Source organism: Epinephelus fuscoguttatus, linkage group LG2 (genome assembly GCF_011397635.1).
Source record: "Epinephelus fuscoguttatus linkage group LG2, E.fuscoguttatus.final_Chr_v1".
In the NCBI taxonomy this organism is placed as follows: Eukaryota; Metazoa; Chordata; class Actinopteri; order Perciformes; family Serranidae; genus Epinephelus; species Epinephelus fuscoguttatus.
The window spans coordinates 26620179-26643133 of NC_064753.1; the positions used below are offsets into that span (position 1 = coordinate 26620179).

At 39.4% G+C, this 22955-nt stretch overlaps 2 protein-coding genes across 7 annotated transcripts in view; one reads left to right on the top strand and one right to left on the bottom strand.

The window, feature by feature from the left end:
• rnf111 (ring finger protein 111) overlaps positions 1-10316 on the top strand; it is a 37028-nt gene extending 26712 nt beyond the window's left edge. For 4 of the 5 annotated variants that reach the window (XM_049597991.1, XM_049598000.1, XM_049598007.1 and 1 more), the window contains 8 exons: positions 427-790; positions 882-1007; positions 1182-1299; positions 2954-3034; positions 4722-4817; positions 5086-5172; positions 5597-5700; positions 8769-10316. In XM_049597991.1, the coding sequence (XP_049453948.1) occupies positions 427-790; positions 882-1007; positions 1182-1299; positions 2954-3034; positions 4722-4817; positions 5086-5172; positions 5597-5700; positions 8769-8886 (1094 nt within the window). In that variant the 3' untranslated portion in view covers positions 8887-10316. The remainder of the gene's footprint in view (positions 1-426; positions 791-881; positions 1008-1181; positions 1300-2953; positions 3035-4721; positions 4818-5085; positions 5173-5596; positions 5701-8768) is intronic. The other variant, XM_049598025.1, reaches the window with a different exon arrangement.
• Positions 10317-12713: 2397 nt separating this feature from the next.
• myo1ea (myosin IEa) overlaps positions 12714-22955 on the bottom strand; it is a 69353-nt gene continuing 59111 nt past the window's right edge. The window contains exons 23-29 of one of the 2 annotated variants that reach the window (XM_049596977.1): positions 22144-22290; positions 21809-21966; positions 19385-19474; positions 19087-19291; positions 18196-18231; positions 15789-15958; positions 12714-15707 (exon numbers count right to left, since the gene is read on the bottom strand). In XM_049596977.1, the coding sequence (XP_049452934.1) occupies positions 15631-15707; positions 15789-15958; positions 18196-18231; positions 19087-19291; positions 19385-19474; positions 21809-21966; positions 22144-22290 (883 nt within the window). In that variant the 3' untranslated portion in view covers positions 12714-15630. The remainder of the gene's footprint in view (positions 15708-15788; positions 15959-18195; positions 18232-19086; positions 19292-19384; positions 19475-21808; positions 21967-22143; positions 22291-22955) is intronic. The other variant, XM_049596987.1, reaches the window with a different exon arrangement.

The window sequence follows — 22955 nt, forward strand, 5'->3', positions numbered from 1 at the left end:
ACACACACACACACACAAACACACAAATGCACACACTATATATACTATATATATATATATATGTACTATACTATATATAGAGACTTGCATTACAGACTGGTGCACCCTTAATAGCAAGTATTTCCTGTGTAGCCAAAGCCTGATGTAGCTTAATCCTCAGTGCTGTAGGGCCCCATTGTTGTCCAGTAAAAGTATTATTTATGACCTTTTTTTTTTTAAAAATGTACCCTTCAGTAATAATAACTGGACTTAGGGCTGAGTGCCACAAGCCAGCTGTAAAAGGCGGAAAATTATTTAACTCATGCACTGTTCAATTTGGTCTGTCCATGAGATTTGTTAACAAGAAAAAAGTATACAGTATCTTATCCTTTAATGTTTAAAGATGTTTTACTTATTTCTTTCCTTCTCTCTTTCCCTCAAACCCAGATGGCTCTCTAGCACGCTCACTGCATCATCAGCCCTCCTCCGCCTGCCCTCATTCCCATGGGAACCCCCAGCTTACACCTCAGCCCCCTCCACAAGGCGATTATGTCATTCCCCACACTGTCACCTTTCATCCGCCACTGCCATCCCACCCTTCAGGCCACGCCGTGCCCCCTGCCCCTCCTCCACCTCTGTCTACCCACCATCTTTCTAGTTCAAGTGCCCCGCTGGCCCAGCACCTGCCTACAGACCACCAGGCCCTGCCACACCATATGCCGCCGCTGGGGGCCTCGGTGCAGAGGATCCATCAACATGAGATGCTGCAGAGGATGGAGGTTCAGAGGCGCAGGATGATGCAGCACCCGACGTGAGTACTGTCATTGCCCACATTCTGAGTGTTCATATTCGTGTAAAAGATAAAACTCCAGCTGTAAACCTGTATTTTCCTTTCTTTGCAGACGAGCACATGAGCGTCCGCCTCCACACCCTCACAGAATGCACCCCAACTACGGCCATGGTCACCACATCCATGTGCCACAAACTATGTCTTCCCACCCTCGCCAGCCTGAGCAGAGAACAGCATGGTCAGTATCAGAGGCTATAAGGTTTGTCTGATGGCTGGTTTCAGTTTCATATCAGCTAATCAAACATTACACATTTTAAATATGCCTCTATGATCCCTTGGTGTTATCTTCAGACAGACTACAGAAAGTTTTGATGAAATGACAACTGATCTCTTATTATGTGTTTGTCATCAGGGAGCTTGGCATCGAGGCTGGAGTGACTGTGGCACCGTACCCTTCAGGGCACCTGCACTCCCACCTGCCCCACTACCACCCTCCCCCCAGACTGCACCACTTCCCCATCCCCTTCATGGTGAGAGAAACCCTCAGCACACATGCATACATTAGCATAAATGAGAAAGAATCACTTTTATATGAAGTCTGGCTTAGATTAATGGTGCTGGCCCCTTATTTATAACATCAGTTATTTCAAGGATGGTTTGGTGAACCACATGAATAATGCATTAGCAATTAATAGTAGCTCATCGGGCATTTCAAGTGCACACTCAACAAATCCACAAGCCTCAAGACAGATCCTGCGGAAATGTAGTCGACAGTTTCCTGATGTTATTGCTTCTTTTCTTTTTTTACTTGGTCACCCTCAAACATTTGAACATTAGTTGTCTTCTACAATCAGTTCTCCTCTGTAGCATTGATGTGAGTGCACATAAAGTCAGGCTGCTGTTTTACAAATGCTTAGAGCACATCCACAGTTCATCACAGCGTGTATGCTCAGAATTAGGGGGTAGAGAAGTAGAACCAGTGGTTAGGCAAGTGAATTTTGATGAAGAGTCTTGGCAGAGTTCATTAGTTCTAATCTGTATACATCTAGGACCTTCATCATTACATATTTGCCATGTGAACACATTTAGAGGCCCCTCTAATTTGTTTTGAAATAAATTATCTTGTTAAAGCTCAACTTTAATTTTAGAACTGCCATTATCACTTAGAGCTTACATCAGGTGTAGTTTAACTGAGAGCGTCCATGATTGATATTTCTATAATAACAATGAATCAAGTGATAATGCGAAAGGGGTCGTTTGTTATGATGGACCTACAAAGAGTTAGCATTCAAATCTGCAGCTCCTCTCACCTTTACATAGCTTTATAGTGAGGTTTTTTAGCTGTCCGTCTCACAAGTTAACTGTTTCAGCTCACGTTCCGTGCTTTTATAGTGTTGTTAGAAATATCAAGTTACCAATACGTGTCGATTTTGAACATTTGAAATGGTTTTGATACTCATTTTTCACAATATTGATACACCAGTACGAGCTGTGGTTTCTCGCTCTCTCTTATTGTTAACATTTACGACAGTCATCCTGCTGTTTTCAAACCCAAGCTTCAAACAGAAGCAGAGTTCGTTTTACTAGCCAGGTGTGGGTACACATTTTGACAAATAAATGCACATGACAAAACTACACTGCAGACAGACGCAGAGCTAGCTGGTGAACATAGTAGAGCATTTACCAGCTGAAGAGACAGATATTTCCCTTAGAGGAGTCTCAAGGTATTACCCTTAGAGTAAATTCATCAGGTGGCCACAAACACAACGCCAAATAATTGCTTAAGTTGCCCCATAACTGCTGGATGTGTAAATAAGCAACTGTTTGCTAACAGTAGCTATATCAACTTAAAGTTATGAACCCAAGCAGACTTTTTTTATTGCAGGTTTAATATTATTCTCTGAGAAAATGCCAGTTACTGAAATACATGTACAAATACAGTAACATGGCATGGCTTAAAGTCAAATGACTCAGCCCCTAATAGCATGTATTATATTGAACACTCACCAGTAGCTTAAGACCCTGTCAAATAAAATAGGTCTGTGGAATTATGAAATGAAAAAAGGGTTAAGAAGCCCTTTGATCCAGAAGGATTAAGTGCATTCGTTATGAGACAGACATGCTGAAATGTTTTCCCAAAGTTAAACGAAATGTGTTGTGCATGTGTTTTCTTTTGTCCCACAGCACACTGGCATATCTGAAGTGACCTACCCGCACATTCGGTACATCTCATCTAGAATGACTGGCTTTGGAAGAACCTATGAGGTGAGGACTGTTTTTGTTTTACAGCTATGCTAGATTTGTTTTTTCATCAGTCCCAGTACAACTCTGGCAATTAAAAGCATAAATGTATTACTGTTTCATTCATCACTACCATCATCAATATTAAAGTTATAATTGCTTAACTCATCAATGCATGACTGATCACTATTTTCATACTGTTTTAATGAGGGCGCATTATAATAGTTTACACACTGGAGTTAATTTGTATTCAGAATACACAAATACACAGCGCGTAGCTGTCACAGGGAAAGCAGGATGTAATAATGTAGTGGAGAAGAGTACACAAAGAAAAAATTTAATGTCTTCACAAAACAACAATCTTGACTCAAGGTCCACCTACTAGCTTTTTTCCAGAGTGTCGTCAGTGGATGGAGGTTGCTCAGTTTAATGTGTTGTTTCGCTCGAGGCGGGTGTTTCTCAGATGGCAGAGCAGATCGGCCATTGATCATAATGTTGGCAGTTTGATATCCATGTTGAATGTTTTCTTGAGCAAGACACTGAACTCCAAACTTTGTTTTAGCTGCGACCAGGACTGTATTTAAAAAATCCCGACGGTATGATTTCCAGTGCTGTAAAAAATACAGGTGCTCCTCTCTATATTAAACTGATACAGAGATGCTGTATTGAGCTGTTGTAGTACACAGCATCCCCCACCAGAGGCCAGTCTCTACTGGTGGAACAGGCAGCTTAGCTAAGGAAGAGGGCAACGGTGAGTGTTAGGGATAACATTACAGGACTAGTGAAAAAGAAAAATACATCTGCCCCTGTTTGGGAGTATTTTGGATTTAGTCCTGATGATGAAGATGAGCGAGCCAACACAGACAAAGCTGTGTGCACTATTTAGCCACATGACTTTATTCAGCTGTAAGTCCTCCACCACCATCCGCACATGATCTCCGTTCAGCCCACTGATGTGTCTGTATCCACCACAGCAACAGGTACCTCCAAGTAGGTCCTCGAGCAAGGATCTGTGGAAGAGGGGTGCATATTTCCTGTCTATTGATTATTCTATGGGCCATAACTATTTAAACCTTGCGAGAATTGACTAAGTAGACTATGTTTAATATTAGAAGTACAGCATTATAGGTTATTACAAGACAATTACACACATGCGTCTATCCACCAGTAGTTTAGCCTTTACTTTTTTCCATTTCTTTTTTTATTTTTACACGAATACCGTCATATACCGTATACCCCAGTGAAATGTGATGATAAGGTATAAAGGAATAAAAAAGTAAATGCTACCCAAGCATAGTGGCAAAATGAGTAGCCTAATGCAAAAAACATATAACTTCCAAATGGATTCACAGACTTATGCTAGATTTTGCAGAAATGGTCTCGAACCAAAGGACAGCTGAATAACTGTTAATGCTAATTGTCAAAAAGGGGCAACATGTACACATACATGGTCTCAGCTATTGTGAATGCATGCTTCTTTATTAGCAAGTTTTACTCACTGCATCACCTGGTTTAAACACTAAATCTGACGCTAAGATTATTAAATGAAAAGCCAAGCTTTAGACAGAAAAAAGAGCTTAAAAAACAACAACGAAGACAGCCAGGTTTGCTGCAGTTGTGTGCTCTGTAAGAGAAAATTTAGCAGTTACAAAAACCAATGTGCGTTTGTTCATCACTTTCTTCGTGGTTTGTTTATTCTGCATCCGTTCAGGACCTGCTGCATTTAGAGGAAAGATTGGGGACTGTGAACCGAGGAGCCTCTCAGGGAACCATAGAGAGGTGCACTTACCCACACAAGTACAAAAAGGTGAGGACCTATGAGAGTGTGTGTAATTATGTATATATTGTTCATTGCATTTTGCAGATACTGTGTGTAGTTATGCATGTCTGTTACAGTTTACTCTGGGACAGAGTGCGCAGTGGTCTTTTGTACTCATTTCAAACGTCTGATGTTTTAGCAAAATACTGTAGTGTGTTGTAGAATGCAGCTGTGAAGACAATGTTGAGGAAAAGTTTCCTTAGCGGTTTCCAAATGTATCTAAACAAGCAATCTAACACCCTGCCACCCAATACAGAAGGTGTTGGAGAGAGACATTGACCAAGAGTTAACCCCTGAAGCTTGGGCATCTATTGGGAAAAATATGCACGCAACCCCAGAATCGGTGAGAAATAATAAACAAATCAATTTGGAAACATGTCTCTGCTCACATGTACAGTAGATGTTAGTATTAGTCTTGGGGGCCAGGGAATTCGGCTCTAGAATAACATTGATTTGGATAATTTTGATATGTTTAGCTTAGAGACAATAGATAGAAAGTGTTTTCTGTTTTCAGGACAAAATGACCATTCTCTCTGTCCCCAAAGGAATTTAATGTTTTTTGTTGAAGTGTTTGTTGTAAACATAGTTACCTCTTTATAGACTATATTATATTCTTATACCAATGTAATATGTAATGTTACCACAGTGTTTAAGTTGAGCAGTGGAATATTAGGATTATTAACCATATGTAATGAGTCTGCTGAGGCAGCTCCACTGATCGACGCTGCATATCAAAAGTTACGTTTCTAAATGTTTCTCACAAACAGAGAAAGCTGCATGGTAAGCAAGATGAAGACGAGGGGGCAGATGAAGACACAGAAGAAAAATGCACCATCTGTCTGTCAATACTGGAGGAGGGGGAGGACGTCAGGTAAATGGATCCCCTCCTGGGTGTTTGTGCCGTTCGCTGTTCACAGTTTAAAGTGTGTTCAATTATGCTTTCAGGGGCGTGACATGTGGGATGGCAGGTGTAGTTGTTCCATTTTGCCACCGTCTCTAGAGATGTACATTTTTTAGACCCAAAGGTATAGTAATCAACAGAAAACCCCAGAGTGCCTCAAAATTACCGGCCTCATGGAGCTGCTTTTTGGCACTCACTCAGGTTTTTTTAAAAAGAGGATTTTCTGCCCTCTGTTGGTGTAAAAAAAAAAGTGATGAGTTTCACATTTTTACACCCTTTTAAAAAATATTTTTATTTTTATTTATTTATTTTTTTTAACAAATGGAGGGATTTTATTTTTTTCTAAATTATTTACAGTCTCCACTTTTAGCTTCTGAATAATTTTGATTATATATTTCCAAACTATAACACATTATAGGACTTATTTCTTAAATGGTCATATTCAGGTAAAAATACTTTGCTGGTTTATTAATCCTCTGTCAGCAAAAAAAGAAGGTTTTATACATCTCTGATAACCAGATGTTCTTCACACCTCTAATATAAATTATTAATGTTAAAGATAAACTGTGCAGGAATTTCCTAAAAAAAAACAATGTATAGCCTCATACAGAAGTAATCCCTCTCAGTCATCATTTGGACTAGAAGTGTGTGGTGATGTATTTCTCTGCAGAAACTCCGACCTCTGTCTGCATTTTCTTATTTTCATATTTACTGTGTTCAGGGATGTTTATGGGTGTCAAAATCCCACAGTGCAGGTGCCAGACTAAAGCAGCAGACGTCCAAGAGACACAACACAGAAGAAATACAAATATAATGAGACAAATAAAACAAAGTGAGAGTGAATCTGGGATTGGCTTTTACTCTTAACTTTTGCTGGGGAGTGTGTTTACAAACAGTAACTGACAATCCCGCATAATGCACCTTTAAACTTAGCTAGCTAGTATGGTATCTCTTCACTAGTGTTACCATTTCTACTAAATAAAAGTGCAAAAAACGGGACAAAGTTGTGGGACGGGCTGTGAAAGCAGTGCTTGACTGAGTAGCTTTGTCAAAGTGCAGCCGTCTCTGAAGAATAAACCTGCTTATTTATGTTTTGTACAAATAACTCAAATGTTTGAAGGCTCTCCAAGGACATTTTTATAGGATAAGATTGGAAATATTTTATATTTTATTGACTGCAAATCTCATAAAAAGACCAAACCCAAAATGTGTTAGACTCTCTCTCGGTACTTTCAGTTTAACTGACGCACAGCCCCAAGCCCATTTGTTCCTAATAAAGATGAAAATCTTAAAAATTGGGTCACAAATATATCGGCTGTGGTCGAATAGTCTTTGTTGCTGACAAAGATAAAATGAAGCAGATGTATCTAAGTAGCAGCGGTGAAAAGAGTTGTTTGAATTCTCTGAATACTGAGGAATGGGGCTTCAGTGCGTCCTTTCTTATCTCCTTTAACATACAGTATGATACACTGGACCATCCTTTATGAAAGGAGGGGAGATAATGCCATCCCACAATTCTTGTGGCAGCAGCATTTAAAGCGGCTGTCCTTTCCCAAGTCCTCCTGAATTATCCATCACATCTTTCATTAATTTTATAGAGGGCAAGGAAATGTGTTTAGGAGAAAACAATAGTCATACATTTTTTGACTATACAACTGGATCCCTTGTTTTTTGGTACAGCAAGTTAGGGATAGACCGATATGGATTTTTTAGGGCCGATGCCGATACCGATTTTTTTTCCATCACCCTTAGCCGATGACCGATTATGGACTGCTGATTTTCTTGAGCCGATATTTGGGGCTGATACTGCTTTTGCTCCCTCAATTTACATAAAAAAAATGACACAATGATAACAAATATTACAGGTCTCAAGTTTAAAATAAGAAACATTTATTGAACAGTAAAAAATACTAAAACAAGATGGAAAGTTGAGGTAGAACAGGTAGAATATTATTATTATTATTATTATACATTCAAATAAAAAAAAGAGTTCAGTGCTCTTAAATCTTCCAGTAATGTCTTTATAAAATAAACAAATATTTAAGCTGAAGCATAAATAACACAACAACTACTGTACACAGTAGGATTCAACAGCTTTGTTCAACTTAACCACATACTTTCAAATGAAAAAAAGTGCCAGGGAAAAATAAATCCGCGAACTCACGCGCGTATCGGCCGATGCCGATACAAGTAAAAAACTCAAATATCGGCCCGATATATCGGCCGGCCGATGTATCGGTCTGTCCTTACAGCAAGTAGCAGAGGTGTGGACGCAAGTCACATGACTCAGACTTGACTCATACTTGAGTCATGAATGTAATGACTTCAGCCTTTTGACTTGTAAATACTTGATACTTTCCCCCAAACCAAAAGATTAAAAAGTATGTGATTTCAAAAAGGGGTACAAACTACTTAACTTCCCAAATAAATTTATGTTAACATTTATCTTTCCATGTCCTTTAGACAAAAAAGATGCAGCAACATTCAAAATCACTTTAAAGGAAGAATAGCCTCACAGAAAATGTCTTGCTAATTTGGGAAGAGATAAGATGATGTAAACACAAGACAAGACTGAAAAAAAAAAATTAATCCTGTTGTGATTAATAGAGCTAAATGAAAAAAACAATATCAGTATTTTTTTATGATTAAGCTCAGTCACACTTGTCTTAACAGACTTGTTTAAACAAATACAAGTTTTAAAAAGTATTGATGTTTTTTGTGTATTCAATATATTATTCACTGTACCCATTGCATTACGTCTGGTCAAGTGTACATCATGACTTGTTTAGGACTCAAAACTCTAAGCTTAGGACTTGGGACTTGACTTGAGACTTACTTATGATTAAAACAATGACTTGTTCCCATCTCTGGCAAATAATGTATTTACTGGGGACTATTTTCAGCAGTGTAATGATGTGGTTCACTGATGTGTTTTTAATAGAGCTCCGTGGCACATAGGAATCAGCTGTATCGGGCTACAGAGACCTGTAGGATTAAGTCATTGTTGGTTTTAATCTTTGCCTCTGTTTCCCCTCCAGACGCCTACCATGTATGCACCTCTTCCATCAGCTGTGTGTGGATCAGTGGCTCCTCACCAATAAGAAGTGCCCCATCTGCAGAGTGGACATTGAGGCGCAGCTGTCTGCTGAGAGTTGATGCTGTTTTTCTAACAACCCCTTTTTGTTCAAAGTTTATTTTGAGATCATATTAATTTTCTCTTCAGTACTGCAGTCAACCAAAGATGGCAACCTGCGCAGCTCTACTACGAGAAAATACGAGAAAAACAAACAAAAAAAGAACACCTGACAAAAAAGCATTGAGCCTAGAGTGCCAGCTATCACATATTACTACAACAGCTAGAATTCTCCATTAAGGGTTTAAGATTTTATTGTATTTATAAAGCTTTTATGTAGCTTTTGATTGTTTCCTCAAGTGTCATTTTTTTGTTCTTGTTTCTCTGCATGTTTCCTTGCAATGCATTTCTTTGCACATATAACGTGGGCTTTAACACGGCCTAACAACTTGCAGGTGAGGATAGCTGCTCTAGTAAAGACGCATTTCTGTAAACCTAATGCCTTGCTTTACTAGAATAGAATGTCACCCTCCAGTTTTGAAAAAATAACATTGCAGGATTCGTTTTTACCAATCATTGTATTGATTAGTTTATGTTTAGAAGATGTGGATTGTTAGTGAAAGATGTTTTTTAAGTAAATCCAGACATTCCTAACTAGGGAAATATGTTAACAGATCAGCTGCTGTATTAGTGCACACCCAGTATTTCTAGAGTGGAAATAAACTCCAATGTTCACCTCACCTCCCAGAATATGCACATGCTTTGCTACGATTACACTTCCCTCCAGCACCTTCATTCGACTAAAAACACCGTTATCACCTTCATCTGATGTATTTTAGAGAACCAGAAAAAGAATGTTACGTCCCTCTCTTTGACTGTTCTTTCTAAACTGAACGATTGTTGGGACCTGCTATGAATCTTCATTTTTTGGGGGGTCGCTCCTGCAGATGGGTCTGTGACGGCTAAGGTTTCTGTCAGATGATCTCAGGTCAACGTGTGTAAGACATGTCACATGAGCCTGCAACCTGGGATCATTTCTGTCAGTTTGACACCGGCAGTGACGTTGACTTTAAGTTCCCGTGTGTGTGCGTGCGCGTGTGTGTTCAGAGGGAAATACACAGCTCAATATGGGATGAATATTTACTGTTTGTTCTCGCACTTCAAAACCATTTTATCCACCCTCCCTTTTGTCTCTCTGTAGTTGAGCAGCAGCGTCCATTTTGGCTGCTGCGGAAAGAAAAACACTAATACTGTTGACTAACTCACTCGCATAGACTTGCACAAGAGAGAAAAAGGTAGGAGAGTAGTAGTGAATATGACAGTGCACTGAGGCCATGTATTTCCACTCTGATGAACATTAGAAAAAAAGAAGAAAAAAAAAGATATTTTGAATGGAGTGTTGAAATGCAGTACTTAAAGCAGGTATCCATGCATTCATTGACTTAAAGGCACCAGGATCATATTCTGTGGGATTTATATTAGTTTTAAAAAATAATATTAATAAACTTGGATAACTCTTGAGTCTTTTCCTCAGTGTCCTCTTTGAAACTCATGTATGAGTGAATGTTGGGTTCTTGATGAAACAGCTGTCACTGAGCACATTGTATGAATCAATCAATAGAGTCCCCACAACGAAAACTTGGATTTTCTCCAGTGTTAGAGAAAACACTAGATTACTCAACCACATAGAATATTTTTCTGGATGAGGCGACTTCTAATCCATTAGCATTCTCCCATGTGCAAAAAAGGTTGAGGAACCAGTTATGTTTTTGTGTTTGTTAGTGTGATCTTCATCGCCCTGAACACCAAAGATGAACATCCAGATGTTGGGTTAAAGATTTACATCGAGTAACTGTAATAAGATTTTGAATATTGTATTGAAAATACTTCTCACATGGATGATTATAAAATATATTCTCTTTTCTGAGTTGTGTACACAGTTTCAGTTCCAGCTGTCATGTGCTCATATGTATTTTACTTAAGTTTTAAATGAGTGTTGGTGTGGCAGCAAGATTAAACATTTATATGCTGTTGCTACAAACTCACAAAACAATCCAAGTATTGTTACACAGGTTGGTAAATTACTATTTTAGGGCAAATTTTCATTGCCATGGTCAATTCTTTTTGTTAATAATTTGTTAAAAATTCTAGGTATTTTTATTATTCTAGGTGTTATGTATTTTTTGGAACATTTTAAGCATCCATGCATTAGATCACTGGTTCCCAACCTGGGGGTCCTGACCCTCACTAAGGGTCAGGGCCACAGAGCCTTTGCTCTCTGCTAAACAGTCTTGTCCTGCATTAGAAAAGTTAATAGATTTCAAACAGTTAAAACAACCTAACACATGAGACAATGGGCAAGCATCAGGGAGAAGAAAACACTTAATTCATCAAAAATGAAGCCTACTAAGTATGTATGATTGATAAAAATAAAATACATTTATACAGTATACATAATACAGGCAGAGAGTATAAAAAAGCCTCTGAAAATATAAGAAAACTATCTCTGGTGCAGTATTCACAGGAAAATAATCTGTTGAGAATTCATCCAAATCACTTGATAAATTTCCTGCAGTTATTGTGTTCACCATTCAGGTTAATTTAAGAGTTTATCAGCTGTTCTGTATTGTTACTGTTATGCACTGAATATAATATGTGATATCCATATAATACATCACTTAGTCGGTTGTCAGTCTTCTCCATGATAGGTAAGGAGTTCCTTGAGGGAAAAGGTTGGGAACCACTGCCTTAGATCAGTGGTTTTCAGCATCTTTGGCTTAGGACCACTTAAACAAAGTCTACCTGCAACTCCAGTAAAGGGCTGCCTACATCCGCCAGATGTGGCCAACCAGTTGTCTGTCCTTGTGTTATTTTGAGCACCTGTATAAATCATCTTTCAAGAAATGAACTTATTCCTTTATTTTTGGTTTCCTATAAAAGAGGCAATCATTGGAAAGAGAAGAGGCAACAGAAAAAGACTCACCTCCTGTGCTTAAAGCTTTTAGCTGATAAAATACAATAAGTCGTTACATCAAACTGAATGATGACCTAAAACTGTGGTCCAGGTAAAACCTGTCAAATGTTGAATTTAATATGTGGTGATTCAGGGATTGGATCATAGATGAGTGAGTGGTGAGGTCAGTTTACTGAGGTGAGATAAAGGTAATGGGTCACAGTCAGGCTGTGATGTTCAAAGACAATACATAGAAATAGTTTTTAGGAGTTTTAGCCTGACTGAGGAATTAAAACCAAACCTGAAGTTCAAAGTATTGAGGGGTGACAACACAAGATGAAGTGCAGTACCTGCTGCAGCCACTGGATGGACATCAACCACCAAGAATCTTTCAGCAGAGCACAAAAGATGCTTTGATAACCAAGATGAGCTTCACCATATCAAGCCTTTGAGTCATAGTTTATCAGATCATGATACAAACAGCCTGTGTTGTGCTGTTATCAGCCTTCAGAGCATACTGTGTTCTTTATCCTGACAAAGTTTCATGTACACAAAATTACATGTCAAGTTTCTGGTCACTGACACTGAGACCAACCATAGACTCGTTGTCTTTTTTAGAGGGGGACAGCAGGTCAACAGTATATGCCTGATGGAAGTGGTGTACATCATCTGAAAGCTGGGAACCTGAAGATTAATTTGAGATGCAGCTCAGGACAGTATGTCAAGTTTTTTCCTAGTTCCTAGTTATAAATATGTAATAAATGTTGTGTTTTGGCTAGACACCTCTTCAGACTTTAAAAGTCAGGGGCTCAGAATCTCATGATGGAATTATATGGTGGCCATCCCCATGTTTAATAATGTCTCATGAGTTGTTGCAGCAAGTTTGAGTTGATATCATTTGACACACAGATTTGGTGCAAAACTTAAGCATTTATTACCACTCAAAAAATCATCAAAAATCCCTCCACAATACTACATTAAGACACCAAGACCTTTGTCAAATTTGTGACATTTTAAGATTTCTGTAAGAGCTGTAATTTTTGGCAATTTGATGGCGAGCACTTCTGTTCTGGAAACTGCTGAGAAATCTCCATGTTATCAACATAACCATGGAAACCATACATCCACAGAATGCCTTAGATCTCTAGTTTGTAGCTGTGAAGATTTATGAATACTGTGATTATTTCAAAGATCACAACAGGTCATTTTATACAGTGATGTCAAGTTTTTAAAAAATGGTCTCAATACAATGAAATGGGTACAATGGGGACTAACATCATGACGCACGAATAAAACTGGATGACTGTTGAAGAAGAAGACTGTTTGGTGACTCCAGTATTAGGAAATACAAATTAATGTCAAATGTATTTTATTTGAACACACTGACATATAATCAGGAAACAGAAAGGAATGTATTGATTGAAATTTAATCTAAGTTCTTCTGTGAATTCTGTTAAGCAAAACTAGAAAAAGAGTCAGGAAAGGCACACGTGTTACTAATAATAATAATGATCCCTCCTCAGAGCAGGAGTCCCTCATGACAGTCATCAATTAATTTAATCACTTACACCTATGTGTCCTTCTGTGGCGTGTCAAAATGCATTTCATGAAAAAGGGCTCTATAAAATGCCTTTATCAGATTTTTGCCCCCAGTATTGTCAAATGGTTAACATGTCCCCTGTTTTTCTTACTCTAAATTTTGGGATGTAGTGACATGACGTGTGGTTCACATCATACACTATCATTTTACACTGTTGTGTACTTAACTTTGACCATTTTAGTCCAAAGAAATGCATAAATCATTTGTTACGGCTGTATGTGCTCTGTGCTGCTGTCCCTTTTCCCTCCTTTGTAGATCTGCCCAGGTGTGCTGCATTACTTAACCTGGCATGGAGGAGGTGCTTAAGAGCTCCTGTGCCAGCAGCAGAGAGAGGCCTCTGATGTAGAGACTGCTGGTCCTGCTGCCTGTCAGCCTGGGACTTTTGTCTTGTTTGCTTGTTTTGTTGTTAATAAATCCCATAGCTTTGAGTGTTTTAAAGGTATTTCATGTGGTTATTTTGGGTCAGTGTTGGAGTTTAGTTTGCCCCATAGGGCCGCCCAAGGGTGGGGTCTAACACATTCAAATACAATACAGTGCTTTCAGTAATTTTCTCACTGGAACTTTATTCTTTGAAAAAGGTCTCAAGACCAATCATGCAGGGAAATTATATGGCACTGCCTCTAAATAAACAATCACACAAAAAACAACTGATTTAGTAGTGTCTGATCTCTTGGGGACACCTCAACTGATGATCTCAGTAAATTTAGACTGCAGTCCTGATGGCATGTGAATATGGTAATAAACAAACATCTGATTGATCATTGTTCATTTAATGTGTTTTCTGGTAATAAAACAAAACAAAGCAGTTAAATATACAATATTACATGCTTTATTAAAAGACTCATCTACTGTTTTGTATTGCACAAGGATGTTTTCAACCATCCAAGATCAAACTATATTTGATGATGCAGAAGATCTATGACAGAAGTCCCAGCAGTGTTTCTGTTACTGACTAGAGCGTAATGTGGTTATTTGATTTAAAAAAAAAAAAAAAAAAAAATACTAAGGAATGTGTAAGTAATGCAACAGCAGTGCAAAAGATCTGCAGAAACAGTCGAGCAGAAGCAAAAGGAATTCTTCGTAGTGCCATGGAAAAAATGTCAACAAAATTCTTTCACCTAAAACACCTTTTGCACAAACAAAAATCCGTTCACCCTAATCTGTGATAACCATTATTATCTGTGTGTAGCTGAACTGGAAGTGAAGCAGCCCTGTGAGTATCAAAAGCAGAGAAAAATCAGAAGATCCTTCAGAGAAAATACAAAAAAAATTAATTTAAATCCTAACCAACGACAGGCGTACTCCTAAAATATGAACACATATACAGATTCAGATCTAAAAATGCCTGTTTTTACCATTTCATGTAAACAAATGATTCTTCTCAGTGACTCAGCTTATTGCTCGCTTTGCAACCTGTCCTTCATCAACGTGACTTACTGGCTGTGGCGTGAATGAGTGAAGATGTCTGTGTCCAAGGTAGTACCTGTACCAATAAAGTGCTAATACACCACAGACAGCATGCTCAGGTTACAGTATACATGGCCTTTACTCTGTGTCTAGAATATATTGATGTGATAAGAAAACAAAAACAACAAAAAAATAAAGATGAAGATGGTTTTCCAGGTGTTCACCACTCAACTGCATCGTCTTCTACATGTACATGTGGAACAGATTAAAATGGTTATCGCTTTGGTATTTAAAATCATTAAAAAATCACAGTGTGATGATTTACTGAAACGCCATTCCCTCTAAGAAGTTACAGTTTTGCACCAAAATAAATATTCCTGGTAGAGCAGCAGGCGCTGCCGTTTTGCCACTGAGACGATCGCCTTTGATGCAGCGATCAAACCTTCATGAGAGTAAAAATCACAGCCTGGTCCCACAGATTAAGCATACTTCATTCCAACGCTTCAAAAATGTTTGAGCTCAAAATCCTCAGCAAGATATAAATGACAGTAAAGAGAACACAGAAAGCTATAAATACAATAAATAGTTTTGTTCAGTACTCAGAGGGACTGTGGAGGAAAACAGACCCCAGGGTCAAACAGTCTTCTTGTCTTTAAAGCAGAGCCTCATTTCAAGCCTGACGGTCTTTTGGTCTGGTGGTGTAACTGAGAGTTACATTCATTTATGACAAGGCAGCAGTGGAGGAAGTTTCTCCCCTCGAGGAGTCTCGCAGTGCTTCTCTCCCTGACTGTAAGCTCCATCCCATTCTCTGAGAGGGTCAGCGGGGACGCAGCAGGATCTCCTCCCCGAGCTATAAACCGGCAGCTCCTAGACCTTGGTGACGTAGTTGTTGGGGAAGAGTCCCTGCTTTCCACGGAGTCGTCCTGTCCACCACCCTGATGCATCTAAACAACACACACGACTGAATTAGAGTCCCATTTCAGGCTGACGTCTGAATGAAAATGATTAAAAGCGAGCCGTCTTACCCTCTTTGATGATGTCGATAAGGTCGTCAGCATTAAAACTGAGCTCGTCTGTGTCCTGAGCGTCGTAGGCGTACAAAGCTTTGCACTGGGGCACCTGGGGTTTGGGTTTCGGTGCAGGTTTGGGTCGTCCTCCTCCCGGCGGAGGCCTGCTGGCTGATGGTCTGTGAGCTCTGAGACATCATAAGAAAAAAAGAGAAGAAGAGGGAAACCACATGACTGTTAACATCTGCAGCAGGGACAGTACATGAAACATTCAGCTCACTGTGCTGCAGTTGGCTGTGAAGTAAAGCCAGAAGAAGCTGTTTTTAGGTGAAGTGTTTTTATGGCATATTACACTTGAACAACACTGAAAGTGTGCACAATCACCATCTTGTTATGTAAAAACCTTTTGACATTTAGATTTCCAGAGCCACATTGTGATCACGCTAAAAACAAGGTGTGTTTTTTATTTCCACCCGACAGTGAGTGTAAATTCTCTCTGATAAATACAGTGTGTCAGTGTGGAGAATGATTCCAGCTTTGTTTGAACAAGCTGCTGCTGTTCATAAATCAGCCACAGGATGGTGACTGAGTACACACTTTATCTTTCACAGAAGAACTGATACTAAAAAACATCAACATACAAGCCTTTCAGAGCAGAGAGTGTTGATCCAGAGTCAGTGACACCTTTTAAATCTCAGTTAATTATTCTGTATACTGGCTGTATTCATTTACTTGATAAACCCTGTCTGTACGTTGTATATACAGAAGGCTTTAAGGTGGTTTTTCACACAATGCCAAATATAATACCCAAGACAGAAAGTGAACAACTTAAAGGAATACTTCACCCACATTATGATCATTTATATATCAGTTACCTACAGTTACCTACCTCACATGTGAACGCGGAATCCCAAAACTGAGAAATTCTTGATGAATTGGAGTAAATAGGGGCCGTGTTTGACAACAGCAAAACTACATCAAAACATCTGTTTACAAACTCTCACACAAGTTGTGCATTATAATCCGAATTTTATTTATGTAGTCGTATGCTTGTGTAGTCGTGTGCCCAATTACACGTATTTTTGCTAAAATCTTACTATTTAAAACACTTAAGCAGACACAGTCTCACGCACGGTCCAGTAGCGCGCCTAGGCAAGTGCATGCATTTGAACAATCGGCTGTATTAAATAATAGGGTTGCTACCGTGACATCACCCAGTGACTCCTGTTTTCAAGCCTCATTTTTAGGCCTTTCGGCTGTTGCCATCTTGTTCTTTTGGAACCAGAAGTGAGAAGTTGGAGATCTGACTCGTAGAATGTGGCCACGCCTCTCAGATGGCCTGTCATTCAAGCAGACCCACCCTTAAACATGCATAACTGTAAGCACTAATAACATTTAAATGGGTGAGTTATATCAAAATGAATCCCCTGTACAGTTGTCATGAATGTTGAAATTAGCTATAGAGACCAAAACTGTTAATGTACCAGAATGTAAATATGTTTATTTCTGCTGTAAAGTTCAGCATTTTAATATGGGGCCTATAAGGACTGACTTGCTTTTGAAGCCAGCCTCAAGTGGCCATTCGAGGAACTGCCGTTTTTGGCACTTGCACATTGCCGCTTGGTGCTAGTCATATGTGGAAGTGTTAAGGTTTTAGTGAGAACACATGTATTTAAGAGGTACTGAGCAAAAAAACTGGATGAATGAGACTTGGATTATACTGTATGAGTTGTGTGAGAGTTGTTTGATGTTTTGATATAGTTTTGCTGTTGTTTAAAATGACCCCTTTTACTTCAGTTCATCAAGAATTTTCGTCATTTTTGGAATCTTCAATCATCATGGTGGCAGATGAGAAAAACAAAGTTTTCTTCACAAATTCAGAGTAACACAGGACTAGTGTTTTGTGTACAAATGATCATTTTGTGGGTGAAGTATTCCCTTAACACCATTGTTCAACGTAACTAACTGAGGATCAAATAATTCAGAATAGCTGAGGTGGCAATAGTTAGCTCATACATATGCAATATATAGGCATTTACTGAGGTCTCTGCATATGAAAGCAACTTTCATCCTCAGTGTTCATCTCTTTATTAAAACAGATCCCTGATTAAAATCAGGCATCAGAAGAGGGGCACAGCAGGGAATCTTTCATTATGAAAACTCTTTCAAGGATCTTTCATTACACTAATGAAAGATCTATCGTATTAAGATGAACTGTAAAAGAATTCCCATTTGATATCAAAGACTAGAGCAGCAGCAGAGAGTGAAACATTAGTTGCGGACTACTGCCGGCTCTTTAGAGAGTCTAGACTAAACTTTGCCTTCTATGCAGATGTAAAAGAGAGGAAGCATCAACATATCCTGCTGCTGAAAGCTTTTCTAGTCCTGAACCACCACCCAAAACACTGCAAACACTCCAACTCACATTACTCCATTTGAAGTTGGTCGTCTGTCTCCGTTGCTACAAAAGAATAAATCATCCAAATTATGGCAAATTACAAAAACACATGTGTATTAGTGTGTGTCTATGGCACCTGCAGGCATATTAATATATGTGTAGTAGACATGGGAATCTCAGTACCTAATGGGAGAGGGCTTTAAATGTGAACTAAATGCTACAGAGTTGAGTCATATCAGGCTGAATGATAATTAGCAGCATACGTCAGCAATTAAAGTGGTCTAAGTACATAAACGTGTGAGTCACGCTTGTCAAATTCCCCGTAATGGAAATAGAAAAAAGGGTGTGACCTTTAGGGAAAACAACAATCAACATGCTCCAGAGTTTAAATTGCAACACCACAGAACCAACAACCTCAGTGCTGGGGCAGAAACACAACATTTTTATCACTCATACCACACACTTTTAGTTTTCTTTCGTAGTGTGACGCTGAGATTTTCTACTTCTCGGCTGTGAGATGACAACAAAGACTAAGACGTGATTCTGGTGGGTAAATATGAAAGTTGCAGTTGAGTTTCTTTTACACAGGATATTAAAAACAGCTCCAACAAGGCCATTTTACCTGCACATGGATTATAACAAAACTGCAAAACTACTTCATTTGTCAAATAGAGATATCCAAAATCATGATTGTACATCAGACAAAGATAGTTAAGAAGCACTGTCACAAAAGGAAACTGAAGGGTTGACTGATACTGACTGTGTTCAGTTTAATACGATCCACCTTTGTGCAGTATCAGTAAAATTACAGTTGTTTTTCCTGATGTGTCATCTGTGTGTGTGTGTTTACTTTGTCTCCTCCTGTTTGTACTGTGTGGTGTGAGTGTTTTAATTTCCTGTGTGTGTGCAAGCGCTCACCCTGCGGCTCCTTGATCAGGCACTTTCAGACAGTCCAGGTTGGGCTGCGGCCGGCTGCTGCCCCGCTCCTTCAGCTGGCTGACGTTGCTGGGCAGGAAGGGGCGTGTTGCGTTGCCGGACGAGGAATGCCTCTGATTGTGATGCTGGGAGTTCCTCTGATTGGCTACATGGTTGGTGTTTTTAAGGCCACCATTCTGGTGAGCAACTGCAAAACAAAGGAGAAGGTTTTACACAGTTCACGTGGATGAAAGAGAAGGCTGTTCAAATCCTGTAAGATGGTTGATGTTAAACACTGCACCTGGAGGTCCTGGTGCGACCCTCGAGGGGATGTTCTGGTGAGTTCTGGATGCAGTGGAGCGAACCTGAGAGAAGGTCTTCCTGGTGGGGCCTGAGGATGAAGTCATGTAATAAATATATTTATAACATCTGAAATGGATGTATATACCTTAGAGATAGGGCCAAATAATTTCTGTCAAAGTCATATATAAATAAGTCCTGACACTGAACATGATAATGAGAATCATGAGGACTTTATAAAGTTTGTGTTGCATGAAATTTCATAAAAAAAAACAAAACAAAAAAAAAAAAACAGGCAAAAATAAAATATATCAAACGAGATTTTAAAGGTCCAGTGTGTACAATTCAGAGGCATCCAGTGGTGAGGTTACAGAACTGAAACTTTTGCCATGTGCCAAGCATGTAGAACAAGGGTGCCCAAACTACAGCCCATGGACCAACTGCAGCTTGCTGCCTGTTCTTAAATGGCACTTGGCAAAAATGAACTAGCATATGGCATGAGCATATTTCTAGTAAACTGCACAGTATGTACATTACACAGTCTTGTTTAAACACAATGACGCTGTCATCTTAAACAAACAGGCTTACGCTAACAAGCCCTGCCATTGCACTTCTTAATTTCAACACTGGTTGTCGCTGCTTTACTTACAATGATTAGTTACTAGTCCTAAACTTGGAAAAAGATGGATGATAGAGAAATCCTTTGTAATGTGTGGGCACTCCAATAAACTACTGTGATGTCAAATGATATACTGTTTAACAGTGTTGCATAGTAATTTTGATAGAACATTAATTTTCTACAGCAAATGGGCTTCCCTGGTTTAGAAACACTGATGTTCTCGCTTTGTAACTGCTTGAAAACTGTGCTTTTGTTCGGCACACAACTCCTTATATTTTTCAGGATATGGCCCACAGTCAGAGAAGTTTGGCCACCTCTGTTGTGGAACTAAGGTGGCTGATGTTAAAACGTGAATGGCTCTACCAAGAGTCAGTGTTTTATTTGTCCGTTCTGGGCTACTGCAGAAAGAACACAGTGAGTCCATGGAGGAGGACCAGCTCTGTATGTGGATATTAACAGCTCATTCTAAGGTAACAAAAACACAATGATTCTTAGTTTCAGGTGATTATAAACTTGTGAAAACATGGTTATGAATATTACATTCTATTTCTGCAAACAGATGCCCCTAAATCCTACACACTGGACCTTTAAAGACTAAACTAAATTAACTAACTTCAATAAGAGGTGAAAGTAAAGACAATTAACTGACAAAAATTAATGGAGGTAATGAAAATGCATGCAAAATGAAAAATAGAGTGACTGACTAACTGATGGAGTTTTTGGCCACCATGTCAAGATATAAGCTCAGATGCAGGCCAGGTTAGTCAGTGGGCTCGTTTTTTCATTGACATCTTAGGTGAGAGTAACAAAAATTGCTTTGTGTAAGTGATACAGTACTGTACATGTCAGTTGGGTGTTGTGCATGGTAGACAGTAGACAGTAACGTAGCCCAGCTGATTATTAGAGCAACACTCTTTCAAATAAAATGTCAGTCATCTTTAAATCAACAAGCATTTTTTATCACCTCCATTTTTACCAATGATTTTTTTTTTGTTACTCCCACCTTTGAAGCCACTTACTTTAAATGATAAATCATATTTTGTGTTGTGCGTGTTGAATGTAAGATGGGGAAATGGATGAAACATGGCTCTGTTTTCATCATATCACCAATGCTTTAATCAAATCTGCTATCACATTACTTAACTTTTTTTAAGATATTTATAGGGCATTTTGCCTTTAATGGACAGGACAGGTAAGCGTGAAAGGGGGAGAGAGAGAGAGGGGGGATGACATGCAGCAAAGGGCCACAGGCTGGACTCAAACCCGGGCTGCCGCAGCAACAGCCTTGTACAGGGGGCGCCTGCTCTACCCACTTAGTACCGACGCCCCTCATCAGCTCAGTTTTTATCAATTAATTTGTGTTACTTGCACCCCTCATAAACTTGCAAACACTGCAAACACCACTATCTATTTATATTACACTAGCTTTGTTAATATTGGCTCTCACAGTCACTCCTTTATCTTTCCTTCCAGTTTCTCTTTCTCGTCCATAATGTAGCTCAGAGGCATATCAGAATAAGATTCACTGATCATATATGTTATATATTCTATAGGTTTATATTCTGAACACTGGGATGTCTGTGCTGTCTTTGAATACGCTGCCAAGACCTACTGCTTTTAAGTGATAAAGCTCAACTCTGAGTGATGAGTCATTGGAGTTTAATTTTTGTAAGATAAAGTCTGACATCATCAAATTCATGACTCCACCTCATCGCGTGACTCGAGTCCACACCCCTCAGGTACATGAAATCACAGCTCATAGTGAGAACAGGTCATTTCTGTTTCTCTGGGTCTGTTAATACTCACGTGTGTTCTTAGGAAGCCCGGGGCCGACGCTGACCTGCAGAGATTTGCTCGTAGGCTTCAGTACAGGCATGTCTCCCTGACCTCCAACGAACAAGACCTGCCGGGAGCCACCGCCACTCAAAAAGCCCCAGTTCTCCTTCTTCAACTTCATCTCCAGTCTGAGGGGGAGTAAAGTTTGTAGAGCTCAAGCCAAAATGCTCCATGTAACTTCATGAGGACATTATTTTGAGAAGTCTAACCCTGCTTAACAAGAAGTTTCAAAATGCTGACTCAACAGTAAAGGTTTAGCCTGATTTTAAGTCGTACTGATTTATTGATTTATTGTGTTTACTCACGTGTTACTAAACTTGAGTGGTAGCTTCCTCTGGGTTTTCTCCTCGAACCTGCGGGCCAGTAAGCTGATGAACTCTGTCTTAAAGACGCACTCCAGCAGGCTGTCGTACTCCTGCTCGTGCAGGATCATGAAGTCATCCTGCATCGTACTGAAAAACATCAACATAAGATGCAAAACTTTAAATCCTCGAATCAGCTGTGAAGCAAATCTCTGAGGAAAAAAAAGGCATTCAGAAGATAGCTTTTATGTTTAAAGACACTCTGCACCATAACCGTTTTGCTTTGATGGAAATCAAGATGGAGAGTCAGAATCATCTTTCACATTTGCATAGAAACAGAGGGGAGCTCACAAAGCAGCTCACTTCTGAAGAGGGAAGACAGCTTGTGCCCGTAACCCACACAAGGACACTTTGTTGCTCCCAGCGAGGTGGAGTTTTTTCTCTGATGAGCTTTTTACAACTCCTGCTTTCGCTCATTGCGCCACCTGGTCCGTATTACCCCACTGACTCAAAAGCCACATGCTCGCACCACCAGCTCTGTGATTTCTATCTCTCAAACCAGTTATACAGCGTTCCCATCGACAACAAAGGCCCCACAAGTCTCTCTGTTCCTTTTATTGTTTTTTCTCTCTCTTTGTAGTAAACTGCAGATTATTTCAACAACATTTCTGAGATGTGTGCCATCAGTCAGGCCTGCGCACACAAAGGGACAGACACACAGACACACAGTATACACAAGGGGCAGTTTTAATATACTCCACATGGTTGCAGTGTCCCTTGTGTGACATTTACAGGAACACGGGAACTTGTGTGAT